This window comes from Pelophylax lessonae (genome assembly GCF_965119305.1).
Source record: "Pelophylax lessonae genome assembly, chromosome: 4".
Lineage (NCBI taxonomy): Eukaryota > Metazoa > Chordata > Amphibia > Anura > Ranidae > Pelophylax > Pelophylax lessonae.
In genome coordinates this window covers 69,317,715-69,339,868 of record NC_138771.1, presented here as the reverse complement: position 1 = coordinate 69,339,868, position 22,154 = coordinate 69,317,715, and the positions used below count along the sequence as shown (strand labels likewise).

General features: G+C 42.4%; 1 protein-coding gene across 2 annotated transcripts in view; it reads left to right on the top strand.

Annotated features, from left to right (window-relative positions):
• The window catches only part of IL16 (interleukin 16), a 239,226-nt gene that overhangs the window by 144,514 nt on the left and 72,558 nt on the right, over positions 1-22,154 (top strand). For both annotated transcript variants that reach the window (XM_082253377.1, XM_082253378.1), the window contains exons 11-13: positions 1,719-1,791; positions 10,827-11,245; positions 19,752-19,875. In XM_082253377.1, the coding sequence (XP_082109503.1) occupies positions 1,719-1,791; positions 10,827-11,245; positions 19,752-19,875 (616 nt within the window). The remainder of the gene's footprint in view (positions 1-1,718; positions 1,792-10,826; positions 11,246-19,751; positions 19,876-22,154) is intronic.

Below are 22,154 nucleotides of genomic sequence, written 5' to 3'. Positions count from 1 at the left end.
TTAGCTCTTTCAATGTTAAGAATCAAACAGGCCAGGAATAGTCTTCATATATTTCTTCAAAAATTTTGCTGATAAATATTACTGTCCCATTTGAAGTAATTCAAACCATATTCTCAGTGTCCATTAAGTAGTTGTCCATCATTTCCTTGGTCACGTTGTGTCCCTAACAAACACAGGGTGACTTACACATAAGAGGGGCCTAGGGGGCTGAGAGAAGAATTTCCCAACCTTTCTAAGGTAAGCTGTGTTCCACGGTCCCCCCAACCAAAGTGAATCCCGTCACATACAGTACATCCACAAAATCCCAGAAGACCATACAGGCCCAACATATATATACAAATAAGTCGCGCTAAATGATGTAGAACAAACCTTTTTGAAAACGTCTTCTAGGACGAAACGTCGTTAGGTCACGGCGTGCTAACGTCATCCTTGGAAGCGTTCCGAGTGAGCGGATGTGCTTTGCCGTCCGGCCGGCGGCTTTACATGCTTCGTTTTTCTTTTGGAATGTAAGTGTATTTCTTTTAATCCATTAAACTAGTTGTTACGATTTTACACTATTGGCATTTTCCTTTTATTTGGGATTGGCCTGTCTGACCTTCTGGGAACATCCTCTAACCTGACTCTGGTACCTGAGACTGCCTGCTATTAGTGCTGTATGCTGGAGGAGCGTATTTGGCCAGATCCTATCTTGAGTGATATATTACCTTGGTCTGGTAAGGGGCTCAGAGTTTCATTGTTGGCGTTCCTGGTGTGTTTAGGATCCTTCTTATTTCTGCCGTTTTTATTCCTAAATCTGGTAAGAGGCTATTAAATCGGTGGTGATTCTCCTTCCTTCTTTGATTCTCCAACACTGGGATTGTCATTTATGTCCTTATACTATAAATTTCTGGTAAGCAGTTTCACAACTGGTGACGGATACTCACACCTTTATATGGTGTAATTTTTAAGGTGTTTATCATTAACACTTAGTGTTACGGTATTATGCTATGGAGTTTTCTCTTTTTTTCTATGATTTATTTATTATGACACCAAATTTTGAGTGTCCAACACACGATTTTCCACAATCAAGTCAGCCCTGCATGTGAATCTCTGCAATTATTGATTGCCTATTCGGTAAGCATATTACCTAAGAGACTCTGGATTGCTAGAGCGCTGATCAAGATTTACATCACTCTTCAATACATTCACGTTTACACATTGGGACTTTACGTTTTTTGGACATTGATTTGTTCTACATCATTTAGCGCGACTTATTTGTATATATTGTTTTTAGGGTGTGGTCACACTTGAAGTTGCGGCTATAATTTTAGTTTTTTTACCTCTAACGCAGTTATTTTCCTTTTTCACATACAGGCCCAACATCAGTGCCCACAGGGGACCGGGATGGCTCTCCATGGTCGGTTAGGGCAAGCAGACCCCCATGGCGATTTCCTGTGTATGAAAGTCTTAAATGACAGGAAAAAGGGAAGATACCACCATAGAACCTCACAACATGGAGGTTGAAATACAACAAATCACATAAAAATGACAACAACTGCCCTGTTCCTGGCAGAGAGGCCCATTCCGTGGCCAAACTCCAGCGGCTCCTTCAGGGGTAGCGTTACAGTTATTTCAAAGGTTCCTCCATGTTGAAAAGGTTGAAAAAGGCTGAGTTAGAGAAATGGAAACACAAAACAATTGCAGGGATCTTTATTGTAACCATTGTTCTTCTTTTACAGGTCTCTGAGCAGCAGCTGCAGCAAGCTATGGCTGAAGCTATGGAAAAAGAATTTCCACACTGGAATTCAGAAGGTAATGTCTGACAACAATTTATTGGAGGTTGTCCATGATATTCTTGTGCTGTAAATAAATAGTTATTGATGATTATAATGGTGGTGGAAATGGCATGTATCACCTTGCCCTATTTGGCATCCCATGTTTGAATGAAGGACATCTGTCACATCATCATGTCCCCTTCTAGCACATCTATCCCCTAGAGTTGAATGCAAAATGTACACCTAATTGGTGGTCTTCCTATATGGAAGAGCCCTGGGACCATCTTAATTTTTTTTTTTTTTAAAGATTTCTGAGCTTGAAAAAAATTTTTTTTTTACAGAATTCTGACTTTGAAAGTCAGAATTCTGAGATTAAAAGTCAGAATTCTGACTTTGCAAGTTAGAATTCTGAGATTATAAGTTTGGACCATGCTAAAATGTATTAAACACAATTCTGAGATTAAAAGTCAGAATTTGGCCCCAGGGCTCTTCCATATTACTACTCTATGAATTAAAGAAGTTTTAATTTCCTGGAAATTTTACCAAAAATATAGAAAGCTCACAATCTAAGGGCAAAGCACAATTAAAGCGGAGCTCCGGTCTCCTAAGCAATTTTTTTTATAAAAGCCCCCCTGTGATTCCTGGTACTTCTACTACTGTTTTTCTCTGAAAATAAGACCTACTGTGATTTTCGGGGAGGGCTGCAATTTAAGACCTACCCTGAAAAAAGCCTAGAAGCCACTCTATTACTGTTTTATATGTCTAATGTGTGTGTTTCTGTATTATATTTGTGCCAAATACCTTCGGTACAGCGCCGCTCGGTGCTCAGCTGATCTCCCGCTGCTCTCCTCCTCTTCTCCCAGCTGTCAGCGGGGGATCTCAGCCCCTCCCCTCTGCTATGCTCAGAGCGGGGAAGAGAGCTCCAGTGGGTAACGGAAGGACCGAGCGACGCTGAAGGTATTTGGCACAATTATAATACAGGAATACACACATTGGACATGATATAATACTAATAATAAAGTGGATTCTAGGATTTTACAGACACTTTTACTCGGTTCACACAGGGGATTTCTGACAGGCAGGGAGGGAGAGGGGGAGAGAAGACAGCACGTTACATGTTAAGACCTACCCCGAAAATAAGCCCTACTGTGTCTTTTGGTGCCAAAATTAATATAAGACCTGGTCTTATTTTCGGGGAAACACGGTATATTTTTAGGATATTAGCATAACTGTCCTCATACTTGTTACTTGTAAATCTATAATCTCTTACTTGATCTGGAAAGCAGTCAGTGGCATCTGAAGCCCGCTCCTGTGTATTTCCGGGATTCGGTGCAGCTGGCTACCCAGCATGCACCTCCCTATCTCACGCCTGCGCAATGAAGCCACTGAGCATCTCTCTCTCTTCCCAACAGGTTGCTATAGCAATGACGGCATCAGCAGAAGGTCCCACCTCATTGCTATAGCAACCTGTTAGTAATGACATCCCGTGCACGTCATTTCCGGTCTGGAAATAACGTGAGATTTCGTCACTGGGCGATTTGCAAGGACTCCTGGGATACATGACGTCGCTATCCCAGGAGCCCTTGCAAATCGCCTAGTGACGTTATCGCCTGGGCGACTGCAGCCGGAAGTGCTGAAGAAGAAAAGTGATAAAAAGGTATTTACAAAGGAAAAAAAAAATGTATTGCTATTTATTATAGCATTTACGATGGGCATGGCAGTAATTGGACTTTCAAAAAACGAGTGGAACTCCGCTTTAACCACTTTAAGACCAGAAGATTTTGCTGCTCAATGACCAGGCCACTTATTTCAACTTGGCACTGTGTAATTTTAACTGACAATTGTACGGTCATGCAATGCTGTACCCAAACAAAATTTACGTCTTTTTTTCCACAAAGAGAGCTTTCTTTTGGTGGTATTTGATCACCTCTGCGCTTTTTATTTTTTGCGATATTAATAAAAAAAGCGCGAAAACTTTGACTGTTAAAAAATATTGAATATATTAAATTTTTGTCATATGTTTAGGCCAAAATGTATTTAGCACATGTCTTTGACAAAAAAATTCTCAATGAGCGTATTTTTATCCACTTTAAGACTGGAAGATTTTACCCCCTTCCTGACCAGGCCATATTTTGCGATTCAGCACTGCGTTACTTTAACGGACAATTGTGCAGTCGTGCGACGCTGTACCCTAATGAAATTTACGTTTTTTTCCCCACAAATAGAGCTTTCTTTTGGTGGTATTTGATCACCTGTGCAATTTAAAATTTTTGAAAAAAGAGCGACAATTCTAAAAAAAAACATTTTTCACATTCTGCTATATAACATCCCCCAAAAAAAAATCAAAATCAAAATTTTTTAACATTTTAGGCCAATTTGTTTTTCTTTTTTTGGTAAAAAAAAATCACAATAAGCGTATTTTGATTGGTTTCGCAAAAGTTATAGCGTTTACTAACTTCGGGAAAGATTTGTCATTTTTATAGTTTTTTTTTTTTTGTACTAGTGATGGCAGCGATCTGCGATTTTTTGCGGGACTGTGACATTGCGGCGGACAGATCGGACCCCTAACTGACATTTTTGACACTTTTGGGGGGACCAGTGACATTACTACAGTAATCAGTGCCATACATATGCACTGTTACTGTAATAATGACACTAGAAGGGAAGGGTTTAACCCTGTGGGTGATCAAGGGGTTAAATGTGTGCCTCATGCTTACTGACGTGTGGGGGGGGGGGGGGGGTTCTGTGACACAGACAGAGATCGCAGGTTCAGCTATGCTGAATCCTGTGATCTATCCCTGTCTGCCATAGAGAAGATCCGCCTGCTTTGTTTACACAACGGGCAGACTTTCTCACTCTTTCCCCAGCGATCGGGGAAGAGAGACGGTGATCGCCGCCTCTCCTCCTGCCCGACTCCTGCTGTGTCTAAACACAGCAAGAGCGAGCCTCCGGCCGCCAAGGCAGCTAGGAGTCCAGCGACCCATGGCTGCCACTGTGCCGCAGTACAGTGAGCGGTCCTAAAGTGGTTGAAATTTTTGAAGGTCTCATGCAGACTGGGTGTTTGCCCAGCCCTTCTGAACTCCTTTTTCCTGGCAGCAGAAGAGCAGAAAAACATGCTTTGCCATTGAGTAACGTTTAGACTCGTTTAGATGCGTCGAGCACTTGAGTGTTAATCCATTTCATTGGCCAGAATAGCGTTAACAGGTGTTTAGGTGCATCAAATGTCTTTTCTGCCATAGTGCTGCTGCTCATGGACACGCTGCCAGTGGGTTTTTCTGCCTCTAAATGCCCCGGCCTCTAAACTCGTCTAAACACCAATGTGTGAATAAACGCATAGGCTAACATGCAGGGGTGTTTCGAGGCAGAAAAAAAGAACGTCAAACACTCCTCATTAGCCTCATTGTTTTCCTTATTTTTCACAAAAAGAAAGAACAGACAAGAAAGAAAAAGCAAAAATAAATTAAGAAATAAAAATAAAGACAACGTTTACAAATAATGATAAAATAATGATAAATATTGATGAAATACACAAAAATAAATACTAAAAATACAAAAACAAAATACACTGAATTAACTGCCCTAACCACCCATCCCTCCCTCAAGATACCCACAACCCCTAAATAGAAAAAAATTTGATTTTTTTAAAAAAAATTAGCTTGGCTATAAATTATTTTCATCTCTTATTTCCCATGCTGAATATTTGGAACATTCAAAATGTTCACTCATTTCCAATAACACCATTATCAACCCTGACTTGTCCTTAGTACATTTCCTGTGTTCAGTCATTTTACTGATTTTAGGCCTAATCTTTAAATAAGTTGAAGTACTGATAACTTTTTTTTGTTTTGGATAGACTAAGGGAGGGTTATAACCCCTGAAATCTTCACTTCCTGTCCCATAGCCAAAGCAGGAAGAAAGTGAGGGATTCTCTGGTTGTCATCAAAGTTGCCAAAACTACTGTCCCCTTTGAAAAATGTCTCCTCTATTCCTGCTCCAGTGACAATGCTAAATTTAAGGAATTTCTTCCACTTTCATTTTTGGTGATAACAATAAACAGGACACATAGAGAGGGTGACTCTCCTTAAAGTCATTTAGTCATTTTTCATCTCTACATCTATTAAATCCTCTGCCCTTCTTGTTTTAACTTTGAATAGTAAAACATTTTTTTTCTGCCAGTAAATACCTTATATAGCCCACTTCCTCATTCTTGTCTGGTAATTAGCCTAGGCTAATGACATCATGCACAACTCTCTCTCTCACTCTCTTGAGAGTTTGGCAACAAGGGAGGAGGGGTGAGTCATAGGAGAGCCAAGGAGAGCTGCAAAGCTGGAAGGGGCTGGATAAGGGCGGGGATAACAGGAGACTGCAGAGAAAAGTATTTATCAAGAGAGAAGAAATGTGAAGGCAAGCAGTGGTGTGAGTGTGTCTGTCTGTATATATATATATATATACATATATATATATACGTGTGTGTGCCTCTGTGTGTCTGTGTAAACCCAGGAAGGGAACAGGCAGCAGCTTCAACTGCCCACAGTTATAAGGTAGCCAGATTTTTAAAATGAAATCCTGGGACATAATTATTATTATTTATTGGCAAATGGCACAGGACTGCATAATACACAGAGCGCTGGGTACAGGACTGCATAATAAACAGAGCGCTGGGTACAGGACTACATAATACACAGAGCACTGGGCACAGGACTGCATAATACACAGAGCATTGGGATCAGGACTACATAATACACAGAGCGCTGGGTACAGGACTACATAATACACAGAGCGCTGGGTACAGGACTACATAATACACAGAGCGCTGGGTACAGGACTACATAATACACAGAGCGCTGGGTACAGGACTACATAATACACAGAGCGCTGGGTACAGGACTACATAATACACAGAGCGCTGGGTACAGGACTACATAAAACACAGAGCACTGGGCACAGGACTGCATAAAACACAGAGCACTGGGCACAGGACTACATAATACACAGAGCGCTGGGCACAGGACTACATAATACACAGAGCACTGTGCACAGGACTGCATAATACACAGGTTGCTGGGCACGGGACTACATAATATACAGGTTGCTGGGCACGGGACTACATAATATACAGGAGGGTGATAGGCATAGAGTACAGGGTTTAGAGGTTTGCTATGCACAGAGGACACTTCTGCCACCACATCCATAGCTCACCTCTGCACCCTTCTCTCACAAATTATTTCTGCAGCCACCTCTTAGCCCTTCCCCCACAATAGCTAAACTCTCCATCTCTCCATGCAACTGTATCAGCTCTGACCCTTGCTACCCCACTGCCCTCACCTGTGTACAAAAATCTGACAGGGGTTCTAATCCCTCTCCACTCTATCCAAAACTTAAAAAAAAAGTTTTATCTTCAGTTATACTTTAATGTACCCCCCATTCTATTACAATAATGGTTAAAAGCACAACTTTAAATGTATTGGATTATACTCAATGCTGCACACTTCAGGCTTATTCTGTTTATTATAGAAGACTGTGGATCCTAGGACACCAACAACATTGCTCCCTTATGATCCACCACAGCTTCCTTTACTGTCAGATTTTTCCCGCAGAGGAAAAGTAGGTCAGTAGGTCAGACCTTGCAGCAGAGCCACGCTGTTCATATTAGCAGCCGTCCATGCAGGCAGGATTTGTTCTGGTAAAGTTATCTTGAGAGGCGATTTACATCTATGCATCATGTGAATTCATCCAGTTGCATTCATTTTTAAAAGCACCCCAATACACATAAGAAAATTGCTTGATTCCCTAATCAACACAGTCAGTGTTAATGGGGGAACCCCTACCGTGGTGCTATTGTGTCCTGCTTTGGGTCGCGGGGAGCCACAATGATCACTGCTGGCAGCTATAGCCGCTGGCAGTGATCGCATGAAAAGAAAATCTGACAGGATGGTTTGGTTGTCCTGAAGTCGATTGATCGCTCAACTTCAGTACAACCAGTCTGCCCATTGATTGATCAAATCTGGGCTGGTGCCTGCTGAACCGGCCGAGATCTGATCCATCTATGGCCGGCATAAGGAAAAGCACATACATTGAAATATGCTGCAATGCTCCATAGAGTGTTGCAGCAAAGATTTCGGGAAATGTTATGAAAGCTCATTGATTTCAATGGGCTGCGTTAATGCAACGCACGTTACTACACCACACACATGTAAATAGGATTTAACCACTTTACGACCGCCTGCTGCAGTAGCCGCTCCTGGGCGAATCACCATACATGTATGGCGGTCGCTCTTGGGAGTCTAGGGGGTGAGCACGCGCCGTCACCGGCGCACTTCTGCCTCCACTGGTCAGCGGGGAAGCCGATGCCTGTGTCAGGAGGCTCCGATTGCTGCCTGACACCCGCGATTGTTCCCCGCTGAGAGAGAAGGACGGTCGGCTGTTGTAAACACAGCTGACTGTCTTCTCCCTGGGATGATCATAGAGATCATGTGATCCTTCTATATAGGATCACATGTCTCTATGGTCATCTCAGAAGCCACGCCCCCCCCCCCCCCCACAGTTAGAATCACTCCCCTAGGCTCACATTTAACCCCTTGAACACCCACAGGGTTAACCCCTTCCCTGCCAATGGCATTATTACAATAACAGTGCATATATTTAGCACTGATTACTGTAATAATGTCACTGGTACCACCAAAAGTGTCAAAAATGTCAGTAGGGGGTCCGATCTGTTGGCCACAATGTCGCAGTCCCGCAAAAAATCGCGGATCGCCGCCATTACTAGTAAAAAAAAAAAAAACAATAAAAACGACACAAATATTTCCCGTAGTTAGTAGATGTGATGCGCAAACCAATAAAAATAAGCTTATTGCGATTGTTTTTTACCAAAAATATGTAGCAGAACACAAATTGGCCTAAAATGTAAAAAAAATTTCATTTTAAAATTTTATTTTTGGGAATGTCATATAGCAGAATGTGAAAAATATTGTTTTTTTTTCATAATTGTCGCTCTTTTTTTGTTTATAGCATAAAAAATAAAAATCGCACAGGTGATCAAATACCATCAAAAGAAAGCTCTATTTGTGAGAAAAAAAGGATGTAAATTTAGTATGGGTACAGCGTCAAACGACTGCGCAATTGTCCATTAAAGTAACGCAGTGCTGAATCGCAAAATAGGGCCTGGTCAGGAAGGGGGCAAATCCTTCCGGTCTTAATGTGGTTCAGGGTTACACGCTGTTTTGGTGTTAGCGGTCAGTTCCTGTGTTAATTAAGTATTTGTATTAGAAAATATCATAAAGTTGTTTCTCAGTAAAATATAAATGTAATAGTGCAGTAAAAAAAAAATACACCATCGTAGATTTCAGGCAGTTTGTTCCTCTTTTTTTTCTGTTCAGTGTTATAAAATAATATCACATATACTGTATGCCTTTAGGTGGCTTCATGTGAGGGGGGCTATACTGGTATTTAGTGAAACTTCAGTTAGTGGTACAGTTCCGCTTAAGCATTTGCATTTATACATTTAACACAAAGTCTAAGGGTTCAGCAAGTTTCACTAAACATTTCCTCTTTTTTATCCAACATGACCTCATAAGAATTCAAATTTAAAGCAGGACTGAAGGCAAAACTTGTTTTCAATTTGGATAGGGTGAAGGAGGGTTATAACCCCTGTCAGTTTTCTTTTAGTGATCTGTCTCATTGTGGAGATTTTCCTTCACTTCCTGTCCCAAAACCCAAACAAGAAGTGAGAAGAAATCCCTCCACAGTGTCTCCATTGGAAGATTTCTGCTCTATTCCTGGTCTGGTGGCAACCCAAAATTTGGGGTTTTTCCTTCAGTTTCACTCTTGGTGATAAAGGTAAACAGGACAAATAGAGAAGGTGAATCTCCCTAAAGGGGACACACACAGAAGTAAAAACCTGCAAGGTGTTCTAATTCCTTTCCACTCTATCCAAAACTAAAAAAATATATATAAATATTTTTTTGGGGGAAAAAGAACCCACTTGGATACACTGATGGTTTTGTTTTTAAAACATGTGGACCAGGGGTCTCCAAACTATGGCCCGCTATAAACATTTTTTTCCAGATTACATCTAGGTCTAGGGTCACTAGCGTATCCTCAATGTGCACAGGTTGAGGATTAAGGTCATTAGAGGCTGCCTATGGTCTCCGCTTCAACCCCCCAACCCACATCCAGACTCTGTAGGGGAGACTCTGATGGGCACACTGATGGAATCCGGATGTGGGGTGGGGGGGCTCTGATGGGAACCCTGATGTAAGTTGGGACTCTGGTGTAAGGGGGCCTCTATTGGGGACTCAGATGTAAGAGGGGACTCGAATGGGAACCCAGACATAAGGGAAGACTCCAATGGGGATCCTGACATACAGGGAGACTCTAATAGTGATCATGATGTAAGGGGGGACTCTGATTGGGACTTGGATGTAATTGGAAATCTGATTGGGACCCCAACATAAGGAAAGATGCTAATGGGGATCCTGATGTAAGGGAAGGCTCTAATGGGAACCCTGATGTAAGGGAAGGCTCTAATGGGAACCCTGATGTAAGGGGAGACTTGGATGGGGACGCCGACATAAGGAACGATGCTAATGGGGATCCTGATATAAGGGGAAACTCTAATCTGGATCCTGATTTAAGAGGGGACTCTGATGGGGACCCTGATGTGGGGGGGGGGGGGATTGGATGGGGACCCTGACATAAGGGGGGACTCTAATGGGGACCGAAATGTAAGGGAGGACTTTGATGTAAAGGGGACTCTGATGGAGAACCTGGTGTAAAAGAGAATCTAATGAAGACCCTGATATAAAGGAGAGACTCTAATAAGGTTTATTTTTTGGCTTGCGAATATTTGTAAAATATTGATTATAGCCCCCACACTGAAAAGTTTGGAGACCCCTGATGTAGACAATATAACTTTCATTAGTAATATGTGCGATACAATTGGTCCGGGGTAGATACTACCACCTAACTCAGGATATGGGGTATTCTGTTCTCTGCATTGGGGCACTGCGTTGTCTTGTCTGATCTTGATACCTTAACATTATTTTTGTGGATTTAATTATAATTCTGCAGGTGATAGGAAGATGGCCTCATGCTGCCATGGGAAATATCAATGTGAGAGCTGCATTGAGAAGCATGCTGCATATTTATATTACAGCCGGAGGGAGCAGAGGCAAATGGTTCGATCCAGCAGTGACAGCAATTATAATCCCAGGTCAATGGGCCTGAACACAGACTCTTGCCAACTGTACGGTCTGAAGGGTAGAGTGCACAGCGTGGACGTGCCTGTGCGAACAGAGCCCATACAGACTCATTACTCTGCTCCTGTAAAGCTGGGAGATTATTCACCTACTGCCAATGATGCTTTAACCTCAACTCAGGTCCTCTGTAAGAAAACTAGTAGCCACACAGGAGAGATCATCGTTCGGAAGTTAACATCGAAACCAGCTCCCCCACCTAGGAAATATTATAAGCAAGACACAAAGGATGATGTAAGTACAGTATATTCATACAAAGCATATTGATGTCATTATTTTCAAGGCAATTTACATTATCAAACTTACACACAGCTGTCTGTATAGACCTGGAGTCACCAAACGTTTTGGGGCAAGGGCCATATCACTTATTTTACAAATATTTGCAGGACAAAAAAAAAACTATTTTATAAATAAATGAATGAATGAATGAATGAATGAATGAATGAAAATCCTTCCTTACATTCAGGAGTGCTTACTAGGGGGCCTCCTGTCCAACCCAGGAGTGCTCATCAGAGACCCCCTACATCCAGGAGTGCCGATCAGAGCCCGCCTTACAACCAGGAGTGCCCATCAGAGACCCCCTACATCCAGGAGTGCCCATCAGAGACCCCCTACATCCAGGAGTGCCCATCAGAGACCCCCTACATCCAGGAGTGCCCATCAGAGACCCCCTACATCCAGGAGTGCACATCAAAGCCTGCCTTATAACCAGGAGTGCCTATCAGAACCCACCCTACATCTAGGAGTGCCCATTAGAATCCCTCTTACATCTAAGAGTGCCCATCAAAGCCTGCCTTATAACCAGGAGTGCCTATCAGAACCCACCCTACATCTAGGAGTGGCTATTAGAATCCCTCTTACATCTAAGAGTCCCATCAAAGCCCGCCTTTCATCCATGTGTGATCATCAGAATCTCAAATATATCCCAGGGTGCCTTACATTCATGTGTGCCCAGCAGAGTCTCCCTTATATCCAGGAGTGCCTATCAGAGACCCCCTACATCCAGGAGTGCACATCAAAGCCTGCCTTATAACCAGGAGTGCCCATCAGAACCCATCCTACATCTAGGAGTGCCTATTAGAATCCCTCTTACATCTAGGAGTGCCCATCAAAACCCGCCTTTCATCGATGTGTGATCATCAGAATCTCAAATATATCCCAGGGTGCCTTACATTCATATGTGCCCAGCAGAGTCTCACTTATATCCAGGAGTGCCCATCAGAGACCCCCTACATCCAGGAGTGCCCATCAGAGACCCCCTACATCCAGGAGTGCCCATCAGAGACCCCCTACATCCAGGAGTGCCCATCAGAGACCCCCTACATCCAGGAGTGCCCATCAGAGACCCCCTACATCCAGGAGTGCACATCAAAGCCTGCCTTATAACCAGGAATGCCCATCAGAACCCACCCTACATCTAGGAGTGCCCATTAGAATCCCTCCTACATCTAGGAGTACCCTTCAAAGCCCGTCTTTTACCCATGTGTGATCATCAGAATCTCAAATCTATCCCAGAGTGCCTTACATTCATGTGTGCCCAGCAGAGTCTCCCTTATATCCAGGAGTGACCATCAGAGACCCTCCCTACATCCAGGAGAGCCCATCAAAGCCCACCTTTCATCCAAGTGTGCCCATCAGAGTCCCTCCTACATCCAGGAGTGCCCATCAGAGTCCCCCTTAAATCCAGGAGTGCCCATCAGAGTGCCCATCAGAGTCCCCCTTACATCCAGGAGTACCCATCAAAGCCTGCCTTTCATCCAGGAGTGCCCATTACAGCCCAACTTACATCCATATATGAGCTATTCACTTCAACCTCTAAATGAACTCAGCCCCTCTTAATCTGTTTTGTTTGTCACAGGCTGTCTTTGATATTACCTTGTCCAGTGTCCATAGTCTGGGCAGATTTCAATGTCAGTCAAGCAGAATATGGATTGCTGTGTAAACATAACCACAACAGACAAACTCAAGACATCCAGAGAGATGGAAAATGTCAGTTGGCTCTCCATTATCCTCACGCTTTAAGCTGGATTCACACATGAGCTTGTACTTCTTTCATTTTTATGCACATATGTTCCATCTTTTTTTTTTTTTTGCATGGGGGGGGGGGGCATTTTTAGTTTTTTTCATGCTTATGCGTTTTTGTTTTAGCCAATGGACAGTTAGTTATTTGCAGAGGGAGAAGCAAGAAAACACACAAAAAGCATGCATTCTGAGGCATTTTTACGCATTCCCATTGAAGTCTTCAGGTCCAAAAACGCATGACTCTTGAGCTATGATTAAGCACCAAGAATGGCATGAAACACATTAGCTGTATGCTATACCCCTCATTTGTACATTGTGGATTGTTGTTGTGAATTTTCTGCATTAATAAAGGTGATTTATAGGAAGTGCGGCCAGCCAGACGTTAAGCTTCCAATGATACAATGCTCAGGTGTGAATGGGCATCATTGAAATTATTGGGAATTTAAATTGCTTCAGGAAACGTTCAATTCACTCTGGTGTGAACTGGACCTTAGAGTACAGATGAGTGATACATTATATTACCAAAAGTATTGAGACGCCTGCCTTTACATGCCCATTAACTTTATTGGCATCCCAGTCTGTTCCAACATGACTGCACACCAGGGCACAAAGCAAGGTCCATAAAGACATGGATGAGCGAGTTTGGGGTGGAGAAAATGGACTGGCCTGCACAGAATCCTGACCTCAACCCGATAGAACACTTTTGGGATAAATTAGAGCAGAGACTACGAGCCAGGCTTCTCGTCCATTATCAATGCCTGACCTCACAAATGGGCTTCTGGAAGAATGGTCAAACATTCCCATAGACACACTCCTAAACCGTGTGGACAGCCTTCCCAGAAGAGTTGAAGCTGTTATAGCTGCAAAGGGTGGGCCAACTCAATAATGAACTCTACAGACTAAGACTGGGATGCCATTAAAGCGGAGTTCCGGCCTCAAAAACGACTTTGGGCCATTCGCTTGCTCTGTGTCACCTGTAAAAGAAATGGATAGCCCGATTTATTTATTTTTTTGTTTACTTACCTTACCATTTTTCCACTTCCTCCCTCTGCGGCCGCGGCCTGCGCCATCTCTTCCTGCTTGCATTGATTCCTGGGAGCTGAGCGTTATCGCTCCCAGGAATCAATGCGCCTGCAACGACCCCACTCAACAGTTCCGGTGCAGGCGCGCCATTCCCTGCTAAACAGCTTCTGGGCATGCCCAGAAGATGTGCAGGAATGACGCGCCTGCCCCGGAAGTGACAAGCGGGGCCGGTGCAGTGCAGTGTGGGACCGAAGAGGACACGGAAGAGGCCGCAGAAGAGGACGCGCTGGCTTCAGCTGCCAACACCTAAGATGGCAGCTCTGGAGAAGAAATTTTCAAGGTAAGTATTTCTTCTAAAAGGTAAGTGCGACCTGGGACAGTTCAGAGGCTATCCATTGTGGAATGTACTAGCCCTGACTGTCCCGGGGCTATTTTTAGTGAAAAATTGTTTCCGAGGCCGGAACTCCGCTTTAAAGTTCATGTATTTGTAAAGGCAGGCGTCCCAATACTTTTGGTAATATAGTGTATGTAATAAATTGCTATATTGAGGAAGTCTAACAAGAGACAATTGCATTCTGGGGAATAGGAAGGTTTTAACTTCTAGAAGTTGTTTTTTTAATGGTTGCTCCTCTTAATCTAGAGTGAGAAGTCAACATGAAACAATGAAGGCATACAGACTCTTGTATTGGTAGTACACAGTCAGTGTAAAGAGAGAGAGAAGCAGCACAGGATGTGGTTTAGCATAGGAAGTATGAGCTTGTGTGGCATATCACAATAAATATTACAGACATGACAGGCAGGGTATAATTACCGAACATGCAAAAAATATACAATCCTCGTTATGCTGTAATACTAGATAAGAACTTTATACCGTTGCCACTAATTCATTAAGAAAATGGAGCATGGCAATAAAAAATCTGGTAGGAATGAAGTGTTTTATCTATGTATACACTTGTTGGACAGATTATCCCATGTTCCATGTTCACAACCTCAGCCACTATCTGCTTTCTCTTTACCCCGCATGGTCATGGTAGATGGGTACAGAAGACACCAACATTTTATTGTACTGAGTGAAGCCTCATTTTATATTTGTGGTTGGGGGAGTAAAAAAGCCACTCAGTTGATTCATTTGTATGCTCTCCAAGTTGTCAAGGCAGCTGTACTGGGTTATAGACATGATGCTTTGCATCACACCATAGCAAAATTGATCCTTCCATTTCATCCAGTGGGTACCACCCACTGAACGTGACCCATTCAGGTAAAGGGGGGGCTGCGCCGCAACCACATGCAATGCTCGTGGTTGGGGTGTGACGGTCTGGGATTTTAGGGGTTAAAATAGCAATGGGAAGACAACATAACATAACACCTCTTTATGACCTGTCAAACACCCTTTGAAAGGGGAACAGCATGGGGGTCATTACATATTGCACAGCATTGGAATATTTACATGTAGCAGAGCATTGAGGTTGTTACATATAGCACAGCATTGGGGTAATTACTTATATCATTGCATGGAGGTTGTTACATATAGCACAGCATAGGGGTTGTTACATATAGCACAGTATAGGGGTTGTTACATATAGCACAGTATAGGGGTTGTTACATATAGCACAGCATATGGGTTGTTACATATAGCACAGTATAGGGATTGTTACATATAGCACAGTATAGGGGTTGTTACATATAGCACAGCATAGGGGTTGTTACATATAGCACAGCATTGGGGTTGTTACATATAGCACAACATTGGGGTTGTTACATATAGCACAGAATAGGGGTTGTTACATATAGCACAGCATTGGGGTTGTTACACATAGCACAACATAGGGGTTGTTACATATAGCACAGCATTGGGGTTGGTACATATAGCACAACATAGGGGTTGTTACATATAGAACAGCATTGGGGTAGTTACATATAGCACAACATAGGGGTTGTTACATATAGCACAGCATTGGGGTTGTTACATATAGCACAGCATAGGGGTTGTTAAATATAGCACAGCATAGGGGTTGTTACATATAGCACAACATAGGGGTTGTTACATATAAAACAGCATTGGGGTAGTTACATATAGCACAGCATTGGGGCTGTTACATATAGCAGAGCATTGGGTTTGTTACATATAGCACAGCATTGGGGTTGTTACATATAGCCCAGCATAGGGGTTGTTACATATAGCCCAGCATAGGGGTTGTTACATATAGCACAGCATATGGGTTGTTACATTTAGCACAGCATAGGGGTTGTTACATATAGCACAGTATTGGGGTCGTTACATATAGCACAGCACTGGGGTAATTACTTATATCATTGCATGGAGGTTGTTACATATAGCACAGCATTGGGGTTGTTAAATATAGCCCAGCATAGGGGTTGTTACATATAGCACAGCATAGGGGTTGTTACATATAGCACAGCATTGGGGTTGTTACATATAGCACAACATTGGGGTTGTTACATATAGCACAGAATAGGGGTTGTTACATATAGCACAGCATTGGGGTTGTTACATATAGCACAGCATTGGGGTTGTTACACATAGCACAGCATTGGGGTTGTTACATATAGCACAACATAGGGGTTGTTACATATAGCACAGCATTGGGGTTGGTACATATAGCACAACATAGGGGTTGTTACATATAGAACAGCATTGGGGTAGTTACATATAGCACAACATAGGGGTTGTTACATATAGCACAGCATTGGGGTTGTTACATATAGCACAGCATAGGGGTTGTTAAATATAGCACAGCATAGGGGTTGTTACACATAGCACAGCATTGGGGTTGTTACATATAGAACAGCATTGGGGTAGTTACATATAGCAGAGCATTGGGTTTGTTACATATAGCACAGCATTGGGGTTGTTACATATAGCCCAGCATAGGGGTTGTTACATATAGCACAGCATATGGGTTGTTACATTTAGCACAGCATAGGGGTTGTTACATATAGCACAGTATTGGGGTCGTTACATATAGCACAGCACTGGGGTAATTACTTATATCATTGCATGGAGGTTGTTACATATAGCCCAGTATAGAGGATCGTTACATATAGCACAACATGGATTTATATATAATCAACAAATATAATATGGGATTAAAAGCTGTTCAATAATATAAAGGAGACACAATGAGCTTGTGACAGCCTGCAATACTATAACAACAATGGGTATAATAATAATGGATACAAGTGTAATAAATAATAACCCCAGCAGGCTGATTTGCATATAGTGAACCAGAAGCCCTGCATTGGTACGTTGTATGTCGTTTTCCATACTATTATCAGGATCAAAGGGATTTCTATGTTATAGCAGCAAATTATTTTATGATGACATTCTGCGGATATTTTGATTGATCTTTACTATCATAGATACAAATTATTAGCATACATTTTGCAGAGCGCTGTGGACATATGAAAATCATTTATACCAGGTCATGAGGAATTCTTACAAGGGAGCTCATTTCAGCTATTTTTTTTTATAATAAAAATAATAAAGATGTATGCAGACAAAAGAATCGCTCAGTAAATGGCATATATTCTTTGATGATAAAATTTCTTTGCTGCAATAAATTTAATTTCATCTTAAAGCTGAAGTCCAGACAAAAAGCTAAACACAGAGATGAAATATATACAGTATCTCACAAAAGTCAGTACACCCCTCACATTTTTGTAAATATTTTATTATATCTTTTCATGTGACAACACTGAAGAAATTACATTTTTCTACAATGTAAAGTAGTGAAGCAGCTTGTACAAAAGTGAGTACATCCCTAAGTGACAATGTCCAAATTGAGCCCAAAGTGTCAATAATTTGTGTGGCCACCATTATTTTCCAGCACTGCCTTAACCCTCTTGGGCATGGAGTTCACCAGAGCTTCACAGGTTGCCAATGGAGTCTTCTTCCACCCCTCCATGATGACATCACAGAGCTGGTGGATGTTAGAGACCTTGCCGCCTCCACCTTCCCTTTGAGGATGCCCCACAGATGCTCAATAGGGTTTAGGTCTGGAGACATGCTTGGCCAGTCCATCACCTTTACCCTCAGCTTCTTTAGCCCGGCAGTGGTCATCTTGGAGATGTGTTTGGGGTAGTTATCATGTTGGAATACTGCCCTGCAGCCCAGTCTCTGAAGGGAGGGGATCATACTCTGCTTCAGTATGTCACAGTACATGTTGGCATTCATGGTTCTCTCAATGAACTGTAACTCCCCAGTGCCGGCAGCACTCATGCAGCCCCAGACCTTTACACTCCCACCACCATGCTTGACTGTAGGCAAGACACACTTGTCTTTGTACTCCTCACCTGGTTGCTGCCACACACACTTGACACCATCTAAACCAAATACGTTTATCTTGGTCTCATCAGACCAGAGGACATGGTTCCAGAAATCCATGTCCATGGTCTGCTTATCTACAGCAAACTGTTTGCGGGCTTTCTTGTGCATGCACACCAATTTGGTGCAGTGTATGGTCTGAGCACTGACAGGCTGATCCCCCACCCCTTCAACCTCTGCAGCACTGCTGGCAGCACTCATATGTCTATTTCCCAAAGACAGCCTCTGAATATGACGCTGAACATGTGCACTCAACTACTTTGGTCGACCATGGCGAGGCCTGTTCTGAGTGGAACCTGTCCTGTTAAACCTCTGTATGGTCTTGGCCACCGTGCTGCAGCTCAGTTTCAGGGTCTTGGCAATCTTCTTATAACCTAGGCCATCTTTATGTAGAGCAACAATTCTTTTTTTCAGATCCTCAGAGAGTTCTTTACTGTGAGGTGCCATGTTGAACTTTCAGTGACCGGTATGAGAGAGTGAGAGCAATAACACCAAATTTAACACACCTGCTCCCCATTCATACCTGAGGCCTTGTAATACTAACTAGTCACATGACACTGGGGAGGGAAAATGGCTAATTGGGCCCAATATGCAATTGTGACACAAGTCATATTGTAATTGAATTTTATTAAAAATTACCTTTCAAGTCGCTGTCATTTTCTGAAAATGCAATGCAATATGGCTGCCTGGAGGTGTTCTGTACACAGAATGTATATAGAACACCCCCCCCCCCCCTCCCAGAAACATTATTTCCTGCTTCTGTGATTGACTCACTGATTTTCCCAGAAGTCTGCACGAGTTCGTTTTCAGGCATCCCCTGCAACAAAAGTTTCATTTTTGGTGAGATACTCCCAATAGGAACACGTCTAAAGGGATGCAGGCCCAGCAGGTTTTCTCATTAGAGCTCTGCAGGTGCCATAGCTGATTGATAATTATGAAACCACTCCCATTAGATTAACTTACTCCATGGACACAGACAAACACACAGGCATTTCTTCAGAATAACAAAAGGTAGGAATCTGCAAAAAAAGGTTGTTATAATTCTTGCAATGTGCATAGATCACCTAGAGGGGAATGTTTTTTTCTCAACAAAAGTGGACTCACGCTTTAAGGATGAATTTATGAACACAGAGTTTACTAAATGTGTGTTTGTGTATCTCCCTGGAGTTCAGCATGAATTCTGCTTGCAGCTTACTTTGTAGATGAAAACACAATGAGCTGGCACTTAGTAAGGGACTATAATGTGCAGCAACTGCATGCCAATGCCCATGATGTGCTGTAATGAATGGTTAACGCTCATCTAAAATGTTGTGGCGGGGTTGTTTTTGACATGTCTGCTTTGTTAAACAGGAAGCAGGAAATTTGATTCTAAAGGGAAACCAGCAATTGACAGCCCACAGTGTGCTAGATACATCCTTATCTTCTGCTGACTCTTCACATACAACAACTGCTGATCAGATATCTCCAGGCTCAGGTATGTCATCGTCTGACCCAAACTTGGCCAACGCACTCCCAAAAATATTCCCTACAAAGAGGCTTATTCAGTAAGGCGAAGCAAAGGACAATGGCAATGTGCAAGAACTCAGAAACGATACATAAACTGTGCTGGCTCCAATCACCTGCTTGCAATCTGCAGGTTTCCATTCTTTGCATGCTGCCATTGCACTTTGAATTGCTTTATTTATTTAATCTGATTATATGATTTTACCTTCAACTGTGGGAATAGGATTGTATATATATATGATTGTAATATTTTTTATTTTATTTAATTTTTTTTCCTTCTATTGGTTGAACTAGATGGACTTGTGTCTTTTTTTTTTTTTTCAACCATCCTAACTATGTAACTATTTACCTATGATTTCAATTATATTGTTTACAATCTTATTTTATTAAGAAAAATAGAGGTTATGCAAAAAGAGACAATAACTTTTTTCCAAAAACCATCCTAAATAATACAGAAACATACAATGTGTTTCTGCTTTCAATTATAATTAAATGATTTCTTGGAGAAACACTTGTGCACTGCACATCCCTGCATTGGAAACGTTAGTGAAATCATTATAATTTAATACATAGTTTCAGTCACTGTGTTGATTAGACATGATAGTGGAATTTAAGTAAAGAATACCATGAGTAAAAAAAGTTGCAAATTAAGGCACAGATACATAAGTAAATAGATATTTATTTACATTAACCACAGGTTAGGATACATTTATTTATATTTTACACATTTAAGCGCCGGTTCACATTACCGCGACGCTACTTCCCGGGGCGACCTCCGAGATCGCGGTGCGAGCAGCGCGCCGCGACCTCAGAGCGGCCGCCACGGACTTCATAACATTGAAGTCTATGGCGGTCGCCTCCTGGTCGCCCCAAAGAAGCTCCGGACCCTTTTTCTAGGTCGGAGCGACTTGTGTCGCTCCTATTAGAACGGGTCCGCAGCTTCCCTATGGGAGGCGACCTGCGGCGACCTGTGAGGCGACCAGGTCGCCTCACAGATCGCCCTAGTGTGAACCGAGCCTAATGCTCCCTTTTATTATTTATTTCATTTTCAGTCCCGGTTCACACTTGTGCGATGCGGGAAGGCTGCGAATTCGCAGCCTGTTCCCGCATCGCAAATGCACCCCTGGCAGTTCACACTGCCATATGCGATACGCAGGGGGTGTCAATGAAATCTTAACGACACCCCCAGTTTGATCGCATATCGCAGTGCGATCTGACAGTTCGCACAGGATCGGATCGCACAAGTGTGAACCACTGTGCGATCCGATCCTGATGCGGCTGGAAAAAAGGGTCATGTGCGTGTTTGGTGCGGATACAATGCGAATTCAGCCATACAAAGTGTATGGCTGAATTCGCATCCGCACCTCCAATCGCATGTAATGAAGGAGCAGTGCACTCCGAATTACATGCGATCGGCGCACTCGCAGAAGTGTGAACCGGCCCTTAGAGATATCCAGCTCCAGTATCCAGCTATTCACTTTTGAAAAACCTGGTCCACTATATGAATCAGTGAATATCAACCGTGCAAGATCATTTATATTTTAAATCTGTGGTTTTAATCGTTTGCACAAGAATAACATAATTTTTGATATTATTTTTGTATATAACATTTGAACATCCTTAGGCTCTTTTTCACTTGTGCGACTTGGGATCCGACCTGGGAGACCCCAAGTCACAGGACATGTGAAATTCAATGTAATTCTATGAGAGGCGGTCCTACTGACACTACAGAAGTCGCTGCAACTTCAGAAAAGGTTCTTGCACTACTTTAGTCTGACTTTTGATGCATCTTTGGTCCAGAGAATATAAAGGCAGATCAAAGTCGCACCAAAAGTCACATCAAAGTCGCACTGGAAATCGTGAAAACTTTGGAGACATGCTAATGTAAAAGGAGCCTAATTCTTGAGTTGGATGACGCTATTAAATAATTAAGGGGAGCATTAAATGTGTGAACAGATTAAAAAAAAGTAAAAAAAAATTTCCACACGCATTCTCTTTGCTCAGGGGTCTCCAGCTGTTGCAGAACTACAAGTTCCATCATACCTATGCCTATGGGTGTCATGCTTGTAACTGTCAGCCTTTCAATGCCTCATGGGAATTGTAGTTCTGCAACAGCTGGAGGGCCACCAGTTTGAGACCTCTGTCTTAGCTCTTGTAGTTTACATTCATAAATGAGTATTTTTCTATTTGTTGTATTGCTTCTTTTTAATTTAAAGAATAGGTTACCTTTTCAAAAAAAAAAAAAGAATA